This window comes from Gossypium raimondii, chromosome 9 (assembly GCF_025698545.1).
Source record: "Gossypium raimondii isolate GPD5lz chromosome 9, ASM2569854v1, whole genome shotgun sequence".
Taxonomy (NCBI): Eukaryota; Viridiplantae; Streptophyta; class Magnoliopsida; order Malvales; family Malvaceae; genus Gossypium; species Gossypium raimondii.
The window spans coordinates 6,870,741-6,890,768 of record NC_068573.1 but is presented as its reverse complement, the minus strand read 5'-3'; the positions used below and the strand labels follow the sequence as shown (position 1 = coordinate 6,890,768).

The 20,028-nt window shown below is 36.9% G+C and overlaps 2 protein-coding genes and 1 pseudogene across 2 annotated transcripts; 2 read left to right on the top strand and 1 right to left on the bottom strand.

Moving 5' to 3' along the window:
- Positions 1-1,532: 1,532 nt before the first annotated feature.
- On the top strand, positions 1,533-2,117 carry LOC105797430 (uncharacterized). Its single transcript, XM_012627410.1, has one exon. The coding sequence runs from the start codon at positions 1,533-1,535 to the stop codon at positions 2,115-2,117; it is 585 nt and encodes a 194-aa protein (XP_012482864.1).
- Positions 2,118-6,018: 3,901 nt separating this feature from the next.
- LOC105797429 (uncharacterized) lies at positions 6,019-9,452 on the top strand (annotated as a pseudogene).
- Positions 9,453-14,348: 4,896 nt separating this feature from the next.
- On the bottom strand, positions 14,349-18,883 carry LOC105798277 (uncharacterized). The gene is made up of 4 exons (XM_012628283.2): positions 18,741-18,883; positions 18,453-18,629; positions 14,976-16,040; positions 14,349-14,639 (listed from the first exon to the last, which is right to left on the bottom strand). The coding sequence occupies exons 1-4, from the start codon at positions 18,753-18,755 to the stop codon at positions 14,610-14,612; spliced, it is 1,287 nt and encodes a 428-aa protein (XP_012483737.1). The 5' UTR covers positions 18,756-18,883; the 3' UTR covers positions 14,349-14,609.
- Between the last annotated feature and the right edge of the window lie 1,145 nt (positions 18,884-20,028).

The window sequence follows — 20,028 nt, the reverse complement described above, 5'->3', positions numbered from 1 at the left end:
CTGTTTTATGGATGCATGACATTTCAACTGCATGGCATTTCATGATTCAAGGCGTTGGTTCATGTTCGGTTTCTAGACTGAGAGCTTATCATGGAAAGGGGGTTTCTTGATAAGGTGGAAGATAATGCGGCGGTCCGAGTTTGGTCAGAAACAACGCAGCAGGAGAAAATGGATAGTTTGGCTGAAGGATATATATCAGAGTTATGGGACTTCACCCGTATTAGTGTAACACAGAACGATTTGCGAGAGTTGAAAGAGATTTGGGACTAATGGGATGAGGAGGTCAGACAGCTTTTCTATTCCAATTATGGGGATTTGTCGTACTTGCTAGATATGAAGGTAGACAAGCACTTGTTCCGGGCTATAACACAATTTTAGAACTCTGCCTACAGTTGTTTTACATTCGGAAGAGTCGACTTAGAACTCGAGAGCTGTAAATCCACCGACCATTCTGAAAAAGTTGATGAACATAACGGGTATGAGTGAGCAGTGGGTTCAGCCCGAATCAAACAAAAAAGGGATAACAAATGCATTTCTTGGAGGAATTTGAAAGATGTGGTTCTAGTGCATCCAGATGTAAAAAAGAGGGTAGATGTCTTCGCTTTGAGCATATACGGCTTAGTTATCTTCCCAAAGGCTTTGGGGCACGTTGATGAGGCGGTCACTGATTTGTTCGACCGTCTTGATAAGGGAGTTACTCCGGTTCCAGCGATTTTAGCAGAAACGTTCAGATCTCTAAATGCCTGTCGGAGAGCGGGTGAAGGTAGATTTATTGGATGTGCTCAGCTATTACTCGCATGGTTCCATAGTCATTTTTTGAAAGTTGATAAAGTCTCATATCGGGTCTTCTCTGAAAATTATTTGCCATTAAAAGAGGTAGTAGCTACACCGAGAAGGGATGACATCTCGATGGAAAAGTGGATGGCAATTCTTCAGAGCATGCAGGAAGAAGACGTTGAGTGGAGGGCTCCATGGTTACTTCCGGATGAAATCTTGTACCGGTGTGGTGCTTTTGATTGGGTTCATCTGCTTGGAATCTGGGGAGCTGTTGGTTATGCCCCGTTGTTAGTACTCAGACAGTATAGGTCAAGACAGTTTGTACCCGCAACCCAGGGATTAGCTGAGTGTGAATTTTCGTACGGAGAAGATGGCTGCAAGAAGAAAATTCGAGAGATGACCAATGCTTGGAAGCAAACTCGTCGGATGAAGAGATTAGTTGTAGGACCAATGACGACTCTCGAGTATGATGATTGGAGAGTTAGAAGAATTAATGATAATATCCCCGAATCAAGTTATGAAGGCAGTCAGTCGATAGAAGAGCATTTACGGGTCGTCCCTTCTGAATTAGAAATTCTAAAACAAGATTTTGAAAGGAGAAATGCAGAGTTGGAAAAACAAATAGAGCAAATAGAGGAAGAAAAAATGAACTTAAGACTGGATGCAGACGTTCAAAAGCTCGAGGCGGAATGACTAAGAAAAGGGAAAGCTAGGGCTGAAGAAGATCTAAATAGTCTGAAAACAGATACAAGAAGATGCGGCTATCAATGAGGACTGCCGGGTTGGGAAAGACTTCTGAGAAATGGCGCAAGGAGATTCAAGAAGAAAAGAATAAGGCTGATGAATGGGAAAAGAGGTTCCAAGAAATTCAAGTACAGAACGAGACTTTAAAGAGGAGCCTGTCAGAGAATCAGAAGGAAAATGGGGAACTAGAAAGCAGAGTGACTGAATTAGAAGGATCTCTCCATCGGCATCGAAATCGAAATTCTGTGATGGAATTGAAGGCAAGCTTAAATAGAATTGAAGAAATGAAAGAAAGAATTGAAGAGTTAGAAGCAGTATTACGAAATTGCGAGATCCAGATTGAGTATTTGGAAGCTAATAAAGATCGTCAAACTGAGCAGTTACACTACTTCCAGAACCAAGTAAGAGATAGAGATCATATTATGGGAGAAGCCGTGGTTCAAATCCCGGAGGTAGCTGATCATTTGCAAACGTTGGCAATACAAGCTGATGTGTTGAGCGTAGAGTACGAGTTAAAGTCAAGACGAGGACAGAAGTTAGCTTCGTTACTTAAGAAAATTAGAGTTTTGAGTATTAGGGCTAAGTCGTATCTGTAATCCACCTTATGTAAAGAAGTTTGTTTTCTAGTAAAGTTTTTAGAATGAAATTGAATTAGAATTAACACCTTTTTGCATTCATTTCATGCATTGCATCACATTATATGTATTAACAACCATTAAATGACCCTAATTGAATAAAATTATTTCAGCTAACCTAGAAAATCGACACTATTACGGCACCTGTGCAAAGTCAAAAATTATGGAACAAAGGTTGGAAAAACTAGAACGGCTTCAAAAGGAAATGCAAGACCAGTTGCAGGTGCAAATGAAAGAACATGTGGAAAAGATCCAGAAAGACATGGTACAAAAGATGAAGGAGTCTCAAGATGACCTAATGACTAAATTGACGCAATTAATAACCAAGGGAGCGGATAAAGGGAAAGGTCCTGTGATTTGTGACGAAGAAGAAAACAATGATGAACTACTTTTTCCTCCAGGATTCACGCCTCCGCATGCGCAAGTTCAGACTGAACCACATCCACGAAGACCTTCTGTTTCTATTAGGCTTCAGCATCTTCCAGGTGATGCCTCAATGCCGAAGAACCTTCAGGTTGGATCTAGTTCTAGTCCTAGCGATAATCTGGTTAATTTTGTTGTCCCGGATTTCGATAAAGTAGCTGAGAAAGACAAGGTGAAGGAAGAGTTACCAAAGCAGTTTGAGGAGAAATGGAAATGGATTGAAGAGAAGTTTAGGGCGATAGAAAGTATCGACAGCTATCATGGAATAGATGCGAAAGATCTGAGCTTAGTTCCGGATTTGGTGCTCCCTTACAAATTTAAGATGCCGGAATTCGAGAAATATAATGGGACCAGTTGCCCAGAAGCCCATATCACTATGTTCTGCAGGAGAATGACGGGGTATATTAATAATGATCAATTATTAATACACTGCTTTCAGGATAGTCTTACAGGTGCGGCATTAAAATGGTACAATCAGCTAAGCCGAACCAAAATTGCTACTTGAGAGATTTGGCACAGCATTCATGAGACAATACAATCATGTCTCGAAATGATGCCCGACAGATAACTCTACGAATTTGGAGAAGAAATCGAGCAAAGCTTGGACAATATGCACAGAGATGGAGAGAAGTGGCGGTCGGTGCAACCACCTCTTTGGAAAAAAAATGACGACGCTTTTATTAATACATTGAAAGCCCCATTCATCACTCACATGTTGGGAAGCGCTTCAAAGAATTTCTCGGATATAATCATGAGCGGCGAAATGATCGAGCATGCTATTAAAAGTGGAAGAATAGACGGAGGGGAGAACAATAAAAGGACAGCCCCGAGGAAAAGAGAAAATGAAGTGAATAATGTGAATGCCTACAGTAAATCAATTACTGTGAGTCAACCAAGGAAAGCGGTCATTAATCAACAGGGCTCATCGAAACAAGAGTCGGGAATGAGGCAAAATACTGAGAAGCCCCAGTTCACTCCCATTCCAATGACATATAAGGAGCTGTACCAGAATTTATTTAATACACATGTTGTCGCTCCTCGTTACTTGAGTCCTCTACAACCCCCATATCCAAAATGGTATGACACAAACGCTCAGTGTGACTATCATGCCGGAATTTCAAGACACTCGATAGAAAATTGTACTGCTTTCAAGAAAGTAGTGGAAGGACTTATCAAATTGGGCGTTGTCAAATTTGGTGACTCACCTAACACAGAAAGTCTGTTGCCCAATCATGAGGAAGGGGTGAACGCGATAATTGAGAATGGAGGAAAGAGAGTCAAAGCCAATGTAGCAGAGATAAGGACCCCCCTTGAATGGGTTTGGAAACAAATGGTGAAAAGAGGTCGCATCAAGCAAGATTCAATAGAAAGGCCTGAAGGAGCAAGTAAGTTTTGTGAGTTCCATGCAGAAGAAGGCCACGACATCCAAAAATGTACCGAATTCAGAACCATGGTGCAAAACTTAATGGATAACAAAGAGTTGGAGTTTTATGAAGAGATTAAGGGACTAGAAGAAGGAGAAGTTTATGCTGCAGAAGAAGAATCTACGGGGAAAGCCCAAAAGGCTAATCACCCAGTGGTAATTATTTCAAAACCAATGAGCAGAGAATCTGGAATACAAATAGCGCCAAAGGTCATAATCCAAAAACCTGTGTCCTTTCCTTACGAGGATAGCAAAAAGGTCCCTTGGAATTACGATTGCAATGTGACAATCCTAGGAAAAGAGAGTTTGGTAAACGCTTCGGAGGGGACGAAGGATTCTATACACGAAGTGGAAAACGCTATGATCCAGCAAACGCGAGAGTGGAATCTGGAAAAGGAAAAGCCTTAGCAGTTGAGTTGGGAAAAGCAAAAACAGACAAAATTGAACCGCGTGTCAATCAGCCGGTAACTGAAAATGAGGCTAAAGAATTCCTAAAGTTCTTAAAACATAGCGAGTACAGCGTGGTAGAACAATTACATAAACAACCGGCTCGTATTTCGGTGCTTGAATTGCTTATAAGTTCAGAGATACATCGTAATGCGTTGATTAAGGTGCTAAATGAAACTTATGTCGCTAGCGATATCTCAGTGAATAAGTTAGACCGATTGGTTAACAATATCAGCACCGACAACTTCATTTTCTTTAATGATGATGAAATACCAGCTGGAGGAAGAGGAGCCACCAAAGCATTACATATCACTGCTCGTTGCGGGGAGTATGCGTTAGCAGGAGTGCTAATTGATAATGGGTCAGCCTTAAATGTTTTACCCCTATCCACCTTAAATAGGTTACCGGTGGATAGCTCTCACATGAAATCATGCCAGAATATAGTGAGAGCATTTGATGGTACCGAAAGGAAGGTGATGGGAAGAATAGAAATACCCCTCTTGATTGGCCCGAATATATACGAGGTGGATTTTTTAGTGATGGATATCAAGCCTTCGTATAACTGCTTGTTGGGAAGACCCTGGATTCATTCAGCAAGAGCGGTGCCTTCATCATTGCACCAGAAGTTGAAATTGGTAACAGAAGGCCGGTTAATTACGATGGACGCTGAGGAAAACATCATTGCATCGGTAACCAGTGACGCACCATATTTGGGAACAGATGATGAGGCGGTTGAATGTTCCTTTCGATCCTTAGAGTTCGTAAATGTAACCTCTATCATTGAGGGAAAGAAGATCCCGATGCCCAGCATATCTAGAGCCACGAGGATGGGACTACAAATGACAATTGGAAAAGGAGCTTTGTCTAGAAGAGGACTTGGAAGATGCCTTCAAGGAAGGATAGAGGCACCGGTGGTGAAGGACAAACGAGATCGTTTTGGTTTAGGATTTAAACCAAATGCTAAGCAAAGAAGAAAAGAGTTGGAGAAAAGACAAGAGAGAAGGAAGGCGCGTTTGAATGGAAAAGAAGTTGATTGGGAACCGATGGCTTTCCCCCACATATCCAAGACCTTTGTATCGGGAGGAACCATGTATTCTGGACTTAGGACTCCAAGAAAGAAAACCACAGAGGAAATGTTAGGAAACTTGAACATCAATGCCATATTTGAAGAAAAATCTGAAGAATGAAGTACATCAGGCATCTATCCCATTGAACCTGGGAGTGTTTTAAACAATTGGACTGCAGAAGAAATGCCTAAAGTTTTTAGAGCTTTTTCAGAGTAATATTCAAAACATACTAATTGTTCTAAGCCTAGAGAAAATAAAACTTTTTGTGAAATGAGAGGGGCTTATATTTGAACATTGTGATTTCAATGAAATATATTTCTGCATTTTGAGTATATATTCTTTTAAAATTCTTTTCATTCTTTCGCATGAATAGTCATCTTGGATGCCTTTATTCTAGATCATTCTTTCATTCATTCATGACCATATTAAATAAGAATCCTTAAATTTATACATTCCCTGTACATTTTTCGGTACTTATAACAGGTCCCAAGATATTAATGACATGAGTGACTCTACTATAGACTTAGGAAATCCTTTTGATCGAGATATGTGTTTAGAGGAATCTCAAGATTTCGAAGATAACATAGGTTGCAACTTATCTCCGGACTTGTTGAGGATGGTAGAGCAGGAAGAGAAACAAATCCTACCTTACAAGGAGATAGTAGAGACGGTGACCCTAGAAGAGGGAAAGGTGGTGAAGATTGGCACATGCATAGCTGAAGAAGTAAAACAAGACCTCATTGAGTTGCTTCGAGAATTCAAAGATGTCTTCGCATGGTCATATCAAGATATGCCGGGGCTAAGTACTGACATTGTAGTTCACCGACTTCCTATAAAGGAAGATTGTAAACCAGTTCAGCAGAAACTCCGAAGAATGAGGCCTGATGTTGTATTAAAAATAAAAGAGGAGGTGAAAAAGCAATTCGACGCTGGATTCCTGCAAGTGGTCAGATACTCCGAGTGGGTGGCCAATATCGTTCCTGTCCCTAAGAAAGATGAGAAAGTACGAATGTGTATAGATTATAGAGATTTAAATAAGGCTAGCCCAAAAGATAATTTTCCCTTGCCGCACATCGACACCTTGGTAGACAACACAGCGGGGCATTCACTGTTTTCTTTCATGGATGGTTTCTCTGGATATAACCAAATTAAGATGCATCCTGAGGATATGAAGAAAACTACATTCATAACCCTATGGGGAACCTTTTGCTATAAAGTGATGCCATTTGGGTTGAAAAATACAGGGGCAACGTATCAGAGGGCCATGGTAACACTGTTTCATGATATGATGCATAAGGAGTTAGAAGTCTACGTTGATGACATGATTGCGAAATCTAAAACAGAAGAACATGTGCAGGTCCTTAAGAAATTATTTGTGAGGTTGAGAAAGTTTCAACTAAAGCTAAATCCAGCGAAATGCACATTTGGGGTCAGATCAGGAAAATTGCTTGGGTTCGTGGTCAGTGAGAGAGGAATCGAGATTGATCCTGACAAAGTAAGAGCAATACAAGAATTACCTCCACCGCGTACTCAAAAAGAGGTTCGAGGTTTTCTAGGAAGACTGAACTACATCGCTCGGTTTATTTCACAATTAACCGAGAAATGTGACCCCATATTCCGTCTCCTTAAGAAACATAATCCAGGTGTATGGGATGAGGAGTGCCAAAAAACTTTTGAAAAAGTCAAACATTACTTGTCCAACGCCCCAGTGCTGATGCCACCTTGCCCAGACAAACCGCTCATACTGTATTTGGCAGTATTTAAAAATTCCATGGGATGCGTGCTTGGTCAACATGATGAGACAGGACGAAAAGAAAGAGCAATCTACTATCTCAGCAAGAAGTTCACCGAATGTGAAACAAGATATTCGCCAATCGAGAAGTTATGTTGTGCCCTGATCTGGACAACTCAGAGACTGACACAGTACATGTTGTACCATACAACCTGGTTAATTTCTAAATTGGACCCTCTGAAATACTTGATGGAATCAACCGCTCTAAATGGAAGAATGGCCCGATGGCAAATTCTCCTATCTGAATTTGACATAGTTTATGTGAACCAGAAGGCAATCAAAGGGAGTGTAATAGCGGACTTCCTGGCAAGTAGAGCTCTAGAAGATTATGAGACATTGAACTTCGATTTCCCAAATGAAGATTTGATGTATGTTGCAACTACAGAAAAAGACTTTCAAGAAGATGGTCCTTGGAAGCTGAATTTTGATGGAGCTTCAAATGCTATAGGCAATGGAATTGGGGCGTTACTCGTGTCTCCTAGTGGAGATCATTAACCTTTCACTAGCAAATTGGATTTTGATTGTACAAATAATATGGCTGAGTATGAAGCTTGCATTATGGGCATCCGAGCAGCCATAGAGCGGAAAATTAAGGTGCTAGAGATATACGGGGACTCTGCATTAGTAATTTACCAGCTCAAAGGGGAATGGGAAACAAGAGACCCCAAGTTAGTCCGCTATCGAAAATTGGTTATGAAATTGATTGAGGAATTTGATAGTGTCACCTTTAGTTATCTCCCACGAGATGAGAACCAGATGGCAGATGCTTTGGCTACCCTAGCTTCTATGTTTAAAGTGAACAGGCTAGAGGATATGAAGCCTATCCAGATCAGCATTTATGAGGCTCCAGCCCATTGTTGCAACATTGACAATGAAGGAGAAAAGAATGATCACCCCTGGTACCATGACATATTGCGATACATGAAGAGTCGTGAGTACCCTGACCATGCGACGGAAAATGATAAGAAGACATTAAGGAGATTAGCCATTGATTATGTCCTGGACGGAGATATCTTGTATAAAAGAGGAAAAGATCAAGTATTGTTGAGATGTGTGGACGCTGTCGAAGCTAAGGAAATTTTGGAAGAAATGCATGAAGGTATCTGTGGAACGCATGCCAATGGCTTCACGATGGCCAGACAAATTATGAGATTTGGGTACTATTGGTCCACCATGGAAGGGGATTGCATTAATTATGCCAAAAAATGCCATAAATGTCAAATTTATGGTGACAAAATGCACGCACCACCGTCACCTCTTCATGTTATGGTTTCTCCATGGCCTTTCTCCATGTGGGGAATGGATGTTATCGGGCCAATATCTCCGAAGGCTTCTAATGGGCATCGTTTTATCTTTGTGGTTATTGATTACTTCACTAAATGGGTAGAGGCTGCTTCGTATGCAAATGTTATGAAGTCAGCAGTTAGCAAGTTTCTGAAAAAAGAGATCATATGTCGATACGGGATGCCTGAAAGGATCATATCCGATAATGCACTGAACTTGAACAACAACTCAATAGCGGAAGTTTGTAGTCAGTTCAAGATCAGACACCACAATTCATCACCGTACCGTCCAAAAATGAATGGTGCTGTGGAAGCAGCTAACAAAAATATCAAGAAAATTGTAGGGAAAATGACTGAAACCTACAAAGACTAGCACGAGAAACTACCTTTTGCCCTTCTAGCATATCGTACCTCTGTTAGGACCTCTACGGGGGCAACGCCGTTTTCTTTAGTCTATGGGATGGAGGCAGTTTTACCCATAGAAGTTGAAATTTCTTCTCTCCGAGTATTAGCTGAACTAAAGTTGGATGAGGCTGAATAGATTCAATCTCGATATGACCAGCTGAACTTGGTAGAAGAAAGGAGGTTAAAAGCTATTCGTCATGGTCAGATGTATCAAAAACGAATGATACGAGCCTATAACAAAAAAGTTCGTCCTAGAGAATTTTACGAGGGGGACTTGGTGTTGAAAAAGATTCTTCCTCTAAAAAAGATTTTAGAGGAAAATGGATGCCAAATTGGGAAGGTCCATATGTGGTAAAAAATACCTTTTCAGGAGAAGCTTTAATCTTAAGCGAAATGGATGGTAAAAGCCTGCCAAACCCTGTGAACTCAGACTCAGTCAAGAAATATTTCACTTAAAAAAAAAGAAGAAAAAGAAAAAAGGAGAGGCCAAGGTGAAAACCCGTAAAAGGCGCCTTGAGACCAAAGGGGATTTGAGTTGAAAACCTGAAAAAGGCGGCTCAAATTTTGATGAGGCATGAGGTGAACGGAACAACTCAAATTTTGATCAAAAATCTGGGGCATGTGATGGTCTCGCTATACTTGAATCACAAGAAAGGGTAGGCGACATCTTGAGGTATCGACAAAATACTGTAGATTCCCTAAACACATATTAAATGGTCTTAAAAAAAAAGAAAAAAACTTATGCAGGGAAGCTCGTGCTGCGATATCTGGGGCACCTGTTGTTATCTTATATTTTGAATCTTGGCAAAATTTGTTGTCTTGATTGATGTATTCATTTCAAGCTTTGCTCCCCAATAAAATTTCATTTTGTTTATTTTTCATCTTATCTTAGGAAAATTTGTTAACTCATTCATTTCGAGATTTGTTCTCAATAACATTTTGTTTGTCCATTGTGATAATCTATTTTCGAAAACATTTGGAATAACGATTAATGGACTGAATGTTCAAGCAAAAAGAGCTTTGCATATTACTCTAGAAATTTCTAAATAATGAAGGAACCTGAAACAGGACCGTTGTTTAGAACACACAAAATTTGAAGTGTCTAAAAGGAAAAAGTCTAAATCAGGACTATCCTTTTAAACTTTGTTGTCCAAACGTGGATAAAACAAAATGACAAATGTCGTGTTAGGTGACAAGGCTTCGATGAACAAGCAAGTAATAACCACCAGGCAATAAGAAGAGGTTTCTTCGGAGAAGAAATTCCTCATTTTATGCATGAGCATTTGGTATGACACCTTGGGAATGAGGTAAAGGACCAAAGAGCTTTACACTCTGTATCCTTGAATTGCGATAGGAGAAGATTGAAAAAAAAGCCGTATCTTTCTACCCTTGGGTTACAGTGGGAGATTGATGGTGCAAATTTTATGTCCTAGTGGGTTGAACTTTGACGTTCACAGTGGGGTACAACTTGGCTAAATGTTCCTTTAGAAAAGTTCGTCAAGCAAGAAGGTGTTGTAACACATCAGTCACAAAGACTTAATAAACTTCAAGTAATGATAACCTAAGCGAGATCATTCACGAAAAATAAAATTCTGCATTCATGCAAACACCATTCACACATGTCTAGTTAGGAGCATTTGTTTCATTTTGATCATGTCATCCTAATCATTAGGCATAATTAGGTTCATTATACAGGTCTTATCTCCCTGAGATTACAGTGGAGCAGACCGAAGAAATACAAGTCTTATCTCTCTGAGATTACAGTGGAGCAGACCGAAGAATTGCAGATCTAATCTCCCTGAGATTACAGCGGAGCAGATCAAAGATAGTAATCCTATCTCCTTGAGATTACAGTGGAGCGGATTAAAGGATCTTATCTCTCTGAAGTTACAGTAGAGTGGATCGCATCAGGTCTTATCTCCCTGAGATTACAGTGGAGCGATCAAAGAATTGCGATCGATCTCCACGAGCTTACAATGAGCGAGATCAAAGATAGTAATCCTATCTCCTTGAGATTACAGTGGAGCAGATTAAAGGATTTTATCTCTCTGAAGTTACAGTAGAGTGGATCGTATCAGGTCTTATCTCCCTGAGATTACAGTGGAGCAAACCGAAGAATTGCAGATCTTATTTACCTGAGATTACAGCGGAGTAGATTGAAGCTAGTAATCCTATCTCCCTGAGATTACAGTGGAGTGGATTAAAATAAAGGATCTTATCTCTCTGAAGTTACAGTAGAGGAGATCGTGTCGGGTCTTATCTCCCTGATGTTGCAGTGGAACAGACTGAAAACGTAAATTTTTGTTCCCGTGAAGTTGCTGCGAAGAAGATTAAAGCTACAAATCAGATCTTCCCGAAGTTGCAGTGGAATGAATCGAAGCAACAAGGCACAGTGGACTGGAATGAAGCTACTTGAAGAAGAGAAGCACCAGAACAAGTCAAGAATCGGCGAGGCCGGGCAAAATGGGCCTTTCTTAGTCTTTGCTCTGTTATCGTTACACGACAACGAGCAAAGAGGGCGCTGTCTGACCCATTTTTCGCCTCGCCCATTTACAAAAAAAAACAAACCATTCACTACCCAATAAACCTAACCCAACTACTGCAAGCCCAAACCCGGAGCCCAATACTAGGCCCAATAGACCTAGAAACCAAAGTCGGCCTAGGGTTTTAGTTTCTGAAACCCTAAGCGCCGCCCCTGCTTCAGACTGTTGGTCTCCCAAGTGCTGCCTGGTTCAGACCTTAGGTCTTCTGCCGCCACCGCCGCGTGTCTGTCACCGCCTCTGTCCCATCCACCGTCGCCCATTAAATGCCTGCAAAAAGAAGAGAACACGCAAGCAGCTAGATAATAGAAAATAGGAGTAGATCGGTTATAAAAGCCGAGCCCCATCTCTCTATTTTTCTTCTCCCCTTTTTTTACAACATTCGAAATAAAAAAAACAGATCAAAAAAGAACAAAAAGGTTGATTCAAAAATTTTTTTTTCTGTTCCTGTATATTATCTTTTTATTCTCTGTTTATTGTTGTCGTTGTTGTTTTTACTATTCTTTTAAACTATAAGCGAAACGGAAGAGAAAAGAAAAAAGGATACTTACCGGTCTCGAAAGCCTGTCGGTGTTCGAATCGGATCGAAAAAGGGACGAAAGGTCCCTCCTTTTTCGGCTTGTTGGGTCTGAAGGATCGGGTCTTAGAGTGGGGATCGAGAACAGGGTTTAAAAACCCTTTTTTCTCGCTCCGACCACCGCCCGTGACGGAGCATCGACCTCTGTACGGCCGTTCATCGACGGGGACAATGGCCAGTTTCTGGATTTATTAAAAGGGGGGGAGAGGATTTTGCTTTGTTTTTTTTAGTTGAGACCGAAAATGAAGTTAAAAAAATATTTTTGGTTTAAATAACCATTTCGAAACGGCGCCGTTTGAGCCACCCCTGACCCGCGCGGTGACCCGACCCAGGGGGAGGATCCGCGTGTCTTTAGTTTTTGGGTTATTTGCGCAAGCAGTCCCTCTGAGTTTGCAGCGCATTACAATTTGATCTTTTTTCGTTATTTTCTTTTTTTAATTTGGCCCTGCAATTTTACTTTTGTTTCGATTTAGCCCACTGCAGCGCTGCGTTTTGGGGGCTCTGGTTTATTCGCAGTCTTGGTCCCCCTCTTTTTGGCGCGTATTGCAATCTAGTCCTTTCTATTTTTATTTATTTCGAATTCACCCAGTATTTTATTTTTACTTTAATTTAAGTCCTTTGTAGTATCTTTTTATTATTATTATTATTATTATTATTATTATTATTATTATTATTACCTATTTGTTTATATGTATTTTATTTAAATTTTCGGTATATATATATATATACATGCAAATATTTTTATGATATACATACATTACCTTTTAGAACTCATATATACTTTTATATATATATATATATATATATATATATATATATTTACATGTTTTACAACTTATATACATATCTATATATCTATATTTTATTTTCATAAATACATATATCTACTTATATACAATCCTTGCAATTTAAAATATAGCTTTTTATGTCTATTTTTTTATTTCATACATACATATATATATATTATAATATTATTCATTATTATTGTTTCATGTGGTGTTAATTTATTTATTTATTTACATGCTCATTATTATTATCTTTTACTTAAGTGCTTTAATTTTTATTTGTTTATTTACTTTTATTTGATGATTTCTTTTATTATGTATTTGCCATCTTATTTATTTATCTTTTCTAAATTTGCTTGTATTACTTGCATTATCATCATTATTGTTATTTTACATTCTTATTACTCGAATTTATCAAAAAAAAACGACAAAAAATTTCAAAATAAAAGTAACAATCGATATTTGAGATCTTCGAAAGAATCGAGCCCTAACGTATTGGGTTTCGATTTTCTTCGTTGGATCTAGATCATCGAGGTTATTCTTTTTATAAAAAAAGGACATAAATAAAACTCGTTATTGAGAATTCAATACGTCGTGTCCTAATGTATTGGACACGATACGTTGATTTCTCGAGACAAGGATTTTTCAAAATAAATGCAATATTCAATGTTTAACATTTGAAGAAATTGTACCCTAACGTATTGGGTCACAATTTTTTCATATGACTTAAACAATCAAACATTTTTTTAAAAAAAAAAAACTTTTTAATGCGAGTTTAGATTTGCTCATTTCGGAAGAGGTAAGATATCGTACCCTAACGCATTGGGTGTGACATTTTCTCTTTCTGAAATGAAAAAGTCTTAATGAGCAGCTCGATTTTTATAAGTTTTCTTTTTTTTCAAAATAAGGATCGTATTTTTAAAATTCTTCAAAGTTCTTAATTTTCGACATCGAGACATTAAGTAACCAACTGGGTACCAATTTCGGGCGTATCGAGGGTGCTAATCCTTCCTCGTATGTGAATCGACTCCAACTGTTTTTTCAATTTCGTGGACCAAACTTGTTGTTTTAATAAAGTCAAACCGTTTATTAAAAACAACCACTTTTAGAGGTGATCCAATCACACCTCATAAAAAGGATTGGTGGCGACTCCCGTTTCATTTTTCAAAACCCAAGTCGACCCCGTTTTCATCCAAAAAAATGGTGTCAACATAAATAATGGGGTTAGCAAAATGTGAAAATAAAACAAAAATTAAAATTTGATATATACAAATGTACCAAATTAAAATTGATTTATAACGTTACAAATTATATCAAAGTTCATGTATATTTTAGTATTTATCTCATTTTATGACTTAACTCTTAAAAAGCTATTTAACAATATAATTTTATATCTATAAACATCTTTTTCAAATTATTGTATACTAATGTTAAAAGATTAAACAAAAGCTCACATATTTGGGGTCCTATTTTATCTAATTTAATTGACTACACAACAAACTCAAAACAAAAATTCAGATTTCAAATAGTATTTGAGAAATCTAAAGAAACAAATCAAGTATGAATAAAAGTTTTGGCCAAATAGACAAACTATGGAATATAATATATCAAGCATTTACTCACCTTTCATTGAAAAGGAATTCCTCAAGAAACACCTACCGTTTCAAACATTCCTTTGTTTGGTTAGATTAATGTTAAACTAATCCACCAATTACCATCTTTTGCCCGATAAAGAAATGAGCTGCACCAAATAAGTGAAAGGTGATCATCAGGGCTGTATAATAGCATATGGAATTCTTTGACACAGTCTCAAAGCCATTTAACACTTTTGAAAGTAACGCTTATGAAATTATAGTATAGGTTATTTGGAGTTTGCATTATTTAAGTATTTATATTCTATGTATATTTAAATATGGATATATATAAGAATATAATCTTTCAGAAAACCGCAAAAATACATAAAGAAACTTGAATAAAATTAAACCATGTATCCAACACTTATGCATAACTCCAATTAACATAAATCACAGCAGCAACACAATGAATAAGAGAGTTAGATGGAGAAAAGGGAACCAACCTGGTGAGCAACCTGAGCCAGTCGTCGACTCTCCTTAGAACATTCATTAACCAATTTAGACTTGGTAATTTCTTGTAAACTGTTCTCTTTCTCCCCAGCCCCAGCCCCAGCCCCAGACCTCCTTTTTAAACTTCTCCCTTTACAAGTCTTTTCATCTGTGTTCCCAAGGGATTCCTTCTTGCGCTTCCTGATGTGGATGCTGTCGTTGGTTCTATCCACCATAGCCGAAGACTCATCAGTTGCGTTTGATGCAGGATCCACTTTACATTTAATAAGTGTTGATCCAGGACCCAAACGGGTCAACGGCTTCATCTTGATCTCGGTTTCACCTGTTTTCAAGTCACTTTCATTTGAATCTACATTAAAGCAGACTGCAGAAGAGCTAGGAACTGATGAAGACTGATAAGGCTCAGTGAGCTGATTGTATATGTTCACTTTTCCATTATAGACGGTCATAACATCTTCATGACTGCTGCTTTTATGCTGGAATTCTTCTGATTTTGTATAGCTTTCTGTTCGATCAACATTACCAACCCTGATGGAGGATACAGTGTGAGAATCTTCATATGGTTTAACATTTCCATTGATTGTATGTTTCATCTCCAAGTTTCTTTGAGGAGCACAAGTTTTCTGTGTATACAGCACTTGCTTCTTGCTTGCCATAGCTATGGTGGTCAAGTCAGAGCTATGATGATAATAACTCTCAACATGAGACACATTAGGTTGACCAGTTTGCTTTGTAGCATTGCAGCATCTATGAAGATATCCATGATTGAATACATTGTCCCTCATGTCAGATTCTGCAACAGTCACATATCCTGAATTCAACGGAGATTGTACAGTGGGCTTAGTTATTGGATATTTTAAAGAAGCTGTTGCATCCCCACTAATGATTTCTCCACTTAAAGGCTTCTCTTGAGTTTTCTTTGCTATTTTAAGCTTATCCCGTAGACAATTTAATTCCACTCTGAGATCTGTTATAATATCCTCTGCTTCATGCAGCTGCGCTTCTAGCTCATCAATCTTTCTCTTTTGGTTCAAGGATGTTGTCTCTGCTTCAATTGTCTGTGAGGAAGAATTTGAGACTGCTATATTTATTGACAAAACAAATTAGAAATAAACAAAAAGGGAGAAAAGCTATTATGATTGCTTTCTGGGCCCAACTTAGGAAAGACCATTACTCCAATTAAGGTTTGTATTTTTTTTTTGGCTTTTTTAAAGCTTAATTGAATAGAAAGTAGTAAACTATTAGATTTGTTTGAATTAGGAGAAATTATTTTATTAATCCTTCTACTATATTATTCATGGCTCTTTCCTAATTATTTAATGATATTTCAGCAATTTCTTGTTATTAACACATAATTTTGATAATTTTTTTTACTTCGAACTTGAACAGCAAACCCGAACCTCGAATCCAAGTCTTGAATCCTGAACCTCAAACTCTAAGCTCAAACCCCAAGTTCAAGGTTTAGGATTTGGGTTTGAGATTCGAGTTTGAGTTTGAGGTTTAAGAGTCAAGATTCGAGGTTTAAGGTTCAAGATTCAAAGTTTAAAGTCAGGGTTCGACGTTTAGGGTTCAAAATAAATAAATAAAAACCAAAATTATGTGCTAATGACATGAAAAAATTACTGAAATGTCATTAAATAATTGGAAAGGAACCATGAATAATATGGTGGGAAGAATCCATAGAATAGTTTCTCCAAGTACCAACTTCAGTAACAAAATCAAAGTTTAGATATTCGGATCAGATCAATCAAAAAATAGTTTAGATACTTAAACAAGCTCAATAGTCTAGGTAGCTCCCGAGCCTTTTTCTTAATTATTCATAACCTTTTCTTTATACATAACCCTTTTTCTTAACTCAAACAAACTCAAAAAAACTATTCATAGTTTTTTTTTATACTATCCATATTTTCTTGCATTAATAATAATATTGATATTAATCAAACTAAAATTCAGTATAAAATTTTTTTTAAAGTAATTTATGTAATAAGAATGGTTCTTAAAATGGACGTATGGATCAATAAACAGCAAACGATCCCATTCATGGCTCGTGACTCAATCAAGACTCACGAACATAGGAATTCGACATAAAAGCCAACTCAACAATGACAAAACAATGGTCGGCATAATGGCGAACAAAAATATTCTAAAAGGGTGAGCATATGCGATATGCTCACAAAGATAGAACAAATGTTTCATCGTACATTGCAACATTTTGATAAACTATTGCTGAAACCAAAACTCAAATGTTGAATCAAATGCATGAAGGAAAGAATAAAACGATTGCTTGTATACTAGTTAGTAACTTAATGCTAGATACGAAGTTAGATTTTCTAATTAAACAAAATCAAATCATGGTAACCTCTTCCATCAAAGCTTATTAACCCAGCTTAACTCATTTTATCATTTAAATATAATAAAAATAATTTTATATTAATATTTATATATATTATAATTAAATTTAAATAAAAATAATATTCATTAGTTTTTAAATAGTAAAATAAGTCATTTAGCCAAATTGAGCTCAAGTGAGATTTTTTTTTAAAAATCGGATTCAACCCGACTAATGAATACCTCTTACCTCAACCTCTTCTAAACTCATACAATAATTTGTCCTTTTCTAAACCGTTCAAAAAATGCTCAAACTCTATACCTGAAAAGTTTAATGAGTTTAAATTTGATGGATGATATAGTGAACAGCTGATAGAAACTCAATTGTTAGGTTTTTTATTGTTAAAGATGTGCAATTTTTTATTATTAAGTACATGCTTGGTTTATGAGTTGTTACTGGAGAAAGCTTAGTTAAGTTGTATTTTAAAATTGTGAATGCTGGTGAAGATTTTGAAAAGATTTATTTGATGGTGCTCATAAATGAGAAAAAAGTTGAAGGTCCGTGACACTATTGGTTTCAACTATTAGTAATGAGAAATAGAGATGGCAAATAGGCGGGTTGAGATGGATTTGGATTAGATTTCCTTTTAACTTAGATCAGTTTAAGTTTGGATTTTTTTGAACTTTAATTTTTTCGACTTCGAATTTTCTTAATTTTAGATATATTACGAATTAAGATTTTTTGGGCTCAGACTCTTTTGGACTCAATATTTCTTTTTCTAATTTTTCATATTCAAACTCGAATCTAATACGAGCCAACTTTTGAGTTCGGAACTATTTTCCCAACTATAGTGAGGAGTAATGGTATGATAGTCGTCGGTTAATCTAATATAATTGCCTATGATTCAATTACAATGATGATTGATGGATGTGTAAACACAGGACACATGCCAATTATTCTTGAAGAAGATGCTTTTCGCCAAAATTATCTCAAGTTCGAGCTTGAGGATAAGCTTTTTTTTCAAAAAGTGGAGTAATATTATAAATGTTTTTGTGGGCTAAAACTATGTAATTAAAGGAATTCAAAGTTCTTTTCCAAAGCTAATTGTTTTGATTTCATTCTCTATTCTTTCTAAATGTACCTTGTCGTCGATCATGTGTTTCAACCGAAGAAGCAAACGAAGCGACTCCTTGTTGGAACAATCCAGTTGCTGCTGAAACAACGCCGCTCTTTTCTCCGAAATTATCACTCTCGCCGCTGCTTCCTTTGCCGTGTTCAGTATTACCTCTGCATACGCCGCCTTCAATGCAGCCATTTTCTACACCAAAACAAAAACAACAAAATCACATTTCAAAAAACAAAAAGAAAAGTAGAATAACAGAAGAAAAGAAAAAGAAAATCTGAATGAAAGTGTAGTTTCGTAACTTACATCTAAATCTCCCATCGCGATTTGAGAGCTGAGGCCCTTCGTAGTTCCCAGATTTGAGATTGCTCGTTTGGGCGGGCGTTTTACGGGGCTGAAAGAAGTTAATTGAAAGGGAATCCAATAGGACGGTATTGACCTTAGCTTTGAATTTGAATTACGAAAAAAGGAAAAGGAAAAAGAGCTATCTGCCAAGGCGCGTAATAATAGATTGGGTCGTTGCTCGTTAGGGAACGTGGACCCCACATTTTGAATTTTTTGAGAACGAGATGAAAGGACTAAAACGGTGCGTTTTGTACTGTAATTAAATTGGCTGGAAAATGTGTTTTTTTAATCCAAAAATAAAATCAATAAAGTACTTTTGGAGCCATCATGATATTTTTAACCTTTACTCATAATTTAATATATTTAATATATTATTTATATTAGGTATATAATTATTTTTATTAAAATTTATTTTAAATATATAACATTATATATCTAAATTTATAAGGGTTATATTTTAATCAAATTTAAAATATAGATTATATATTCAAATTAAATTTTATAAATAAATAATATTATTTACCTACAAATATTTAAAATTTATATTGCATATATTAAAATATTATTAATGAGTTATAATAAAGTATTTTTATATTTTTACTAAAATATCATAATATTAACTAATTTGAACATTATTTGAATACATATTTTACTTCACAATATCATGTCTAAAATTAATATTATTTGAATAGCTTGGAGTTTTAAGTAAGTATTTCTATAGTCTAATGCTTATTTAAATCTTGCATCTTTGTGTTACTTTACATCGTAGATTGTCTTAATGAATAATCGAGGATAAATTTAATTATATTGAGGTTAAATGTTGATACAATGACTAAAGTGAATAAAGTAAAAATTATAGTCATAATTCGAAATCAATAATCTGTATGAGAAATTAGTTGAAGCTTATTGAAGCATTTGTTAACCGATGGATACTGTTTTATGAATTATAAATTGATTCATATGAAATGAAGGAAAGGACAAATGATAGATTTGAATTGATAAGCCATTGTTACCGGGTAATTCGAGTTGACAGTACTATATCGATAAACCATAGTTTCCAAGCAATTTGGGATGGTAAGCCATCGTCGTCGAGCAATCGGGGGTGGCAGGTCATTGTTGCCGAGCAATCCAGGATGATAGTTCTATAACTATAAACCATCATTGTTGGCCAATCCGAGATTGTAGGCCATCGTCGTTGAGCAATCCGGTGTGGCAGGTCATCGTTTCCAGGCAAATCTGGGATGACAGA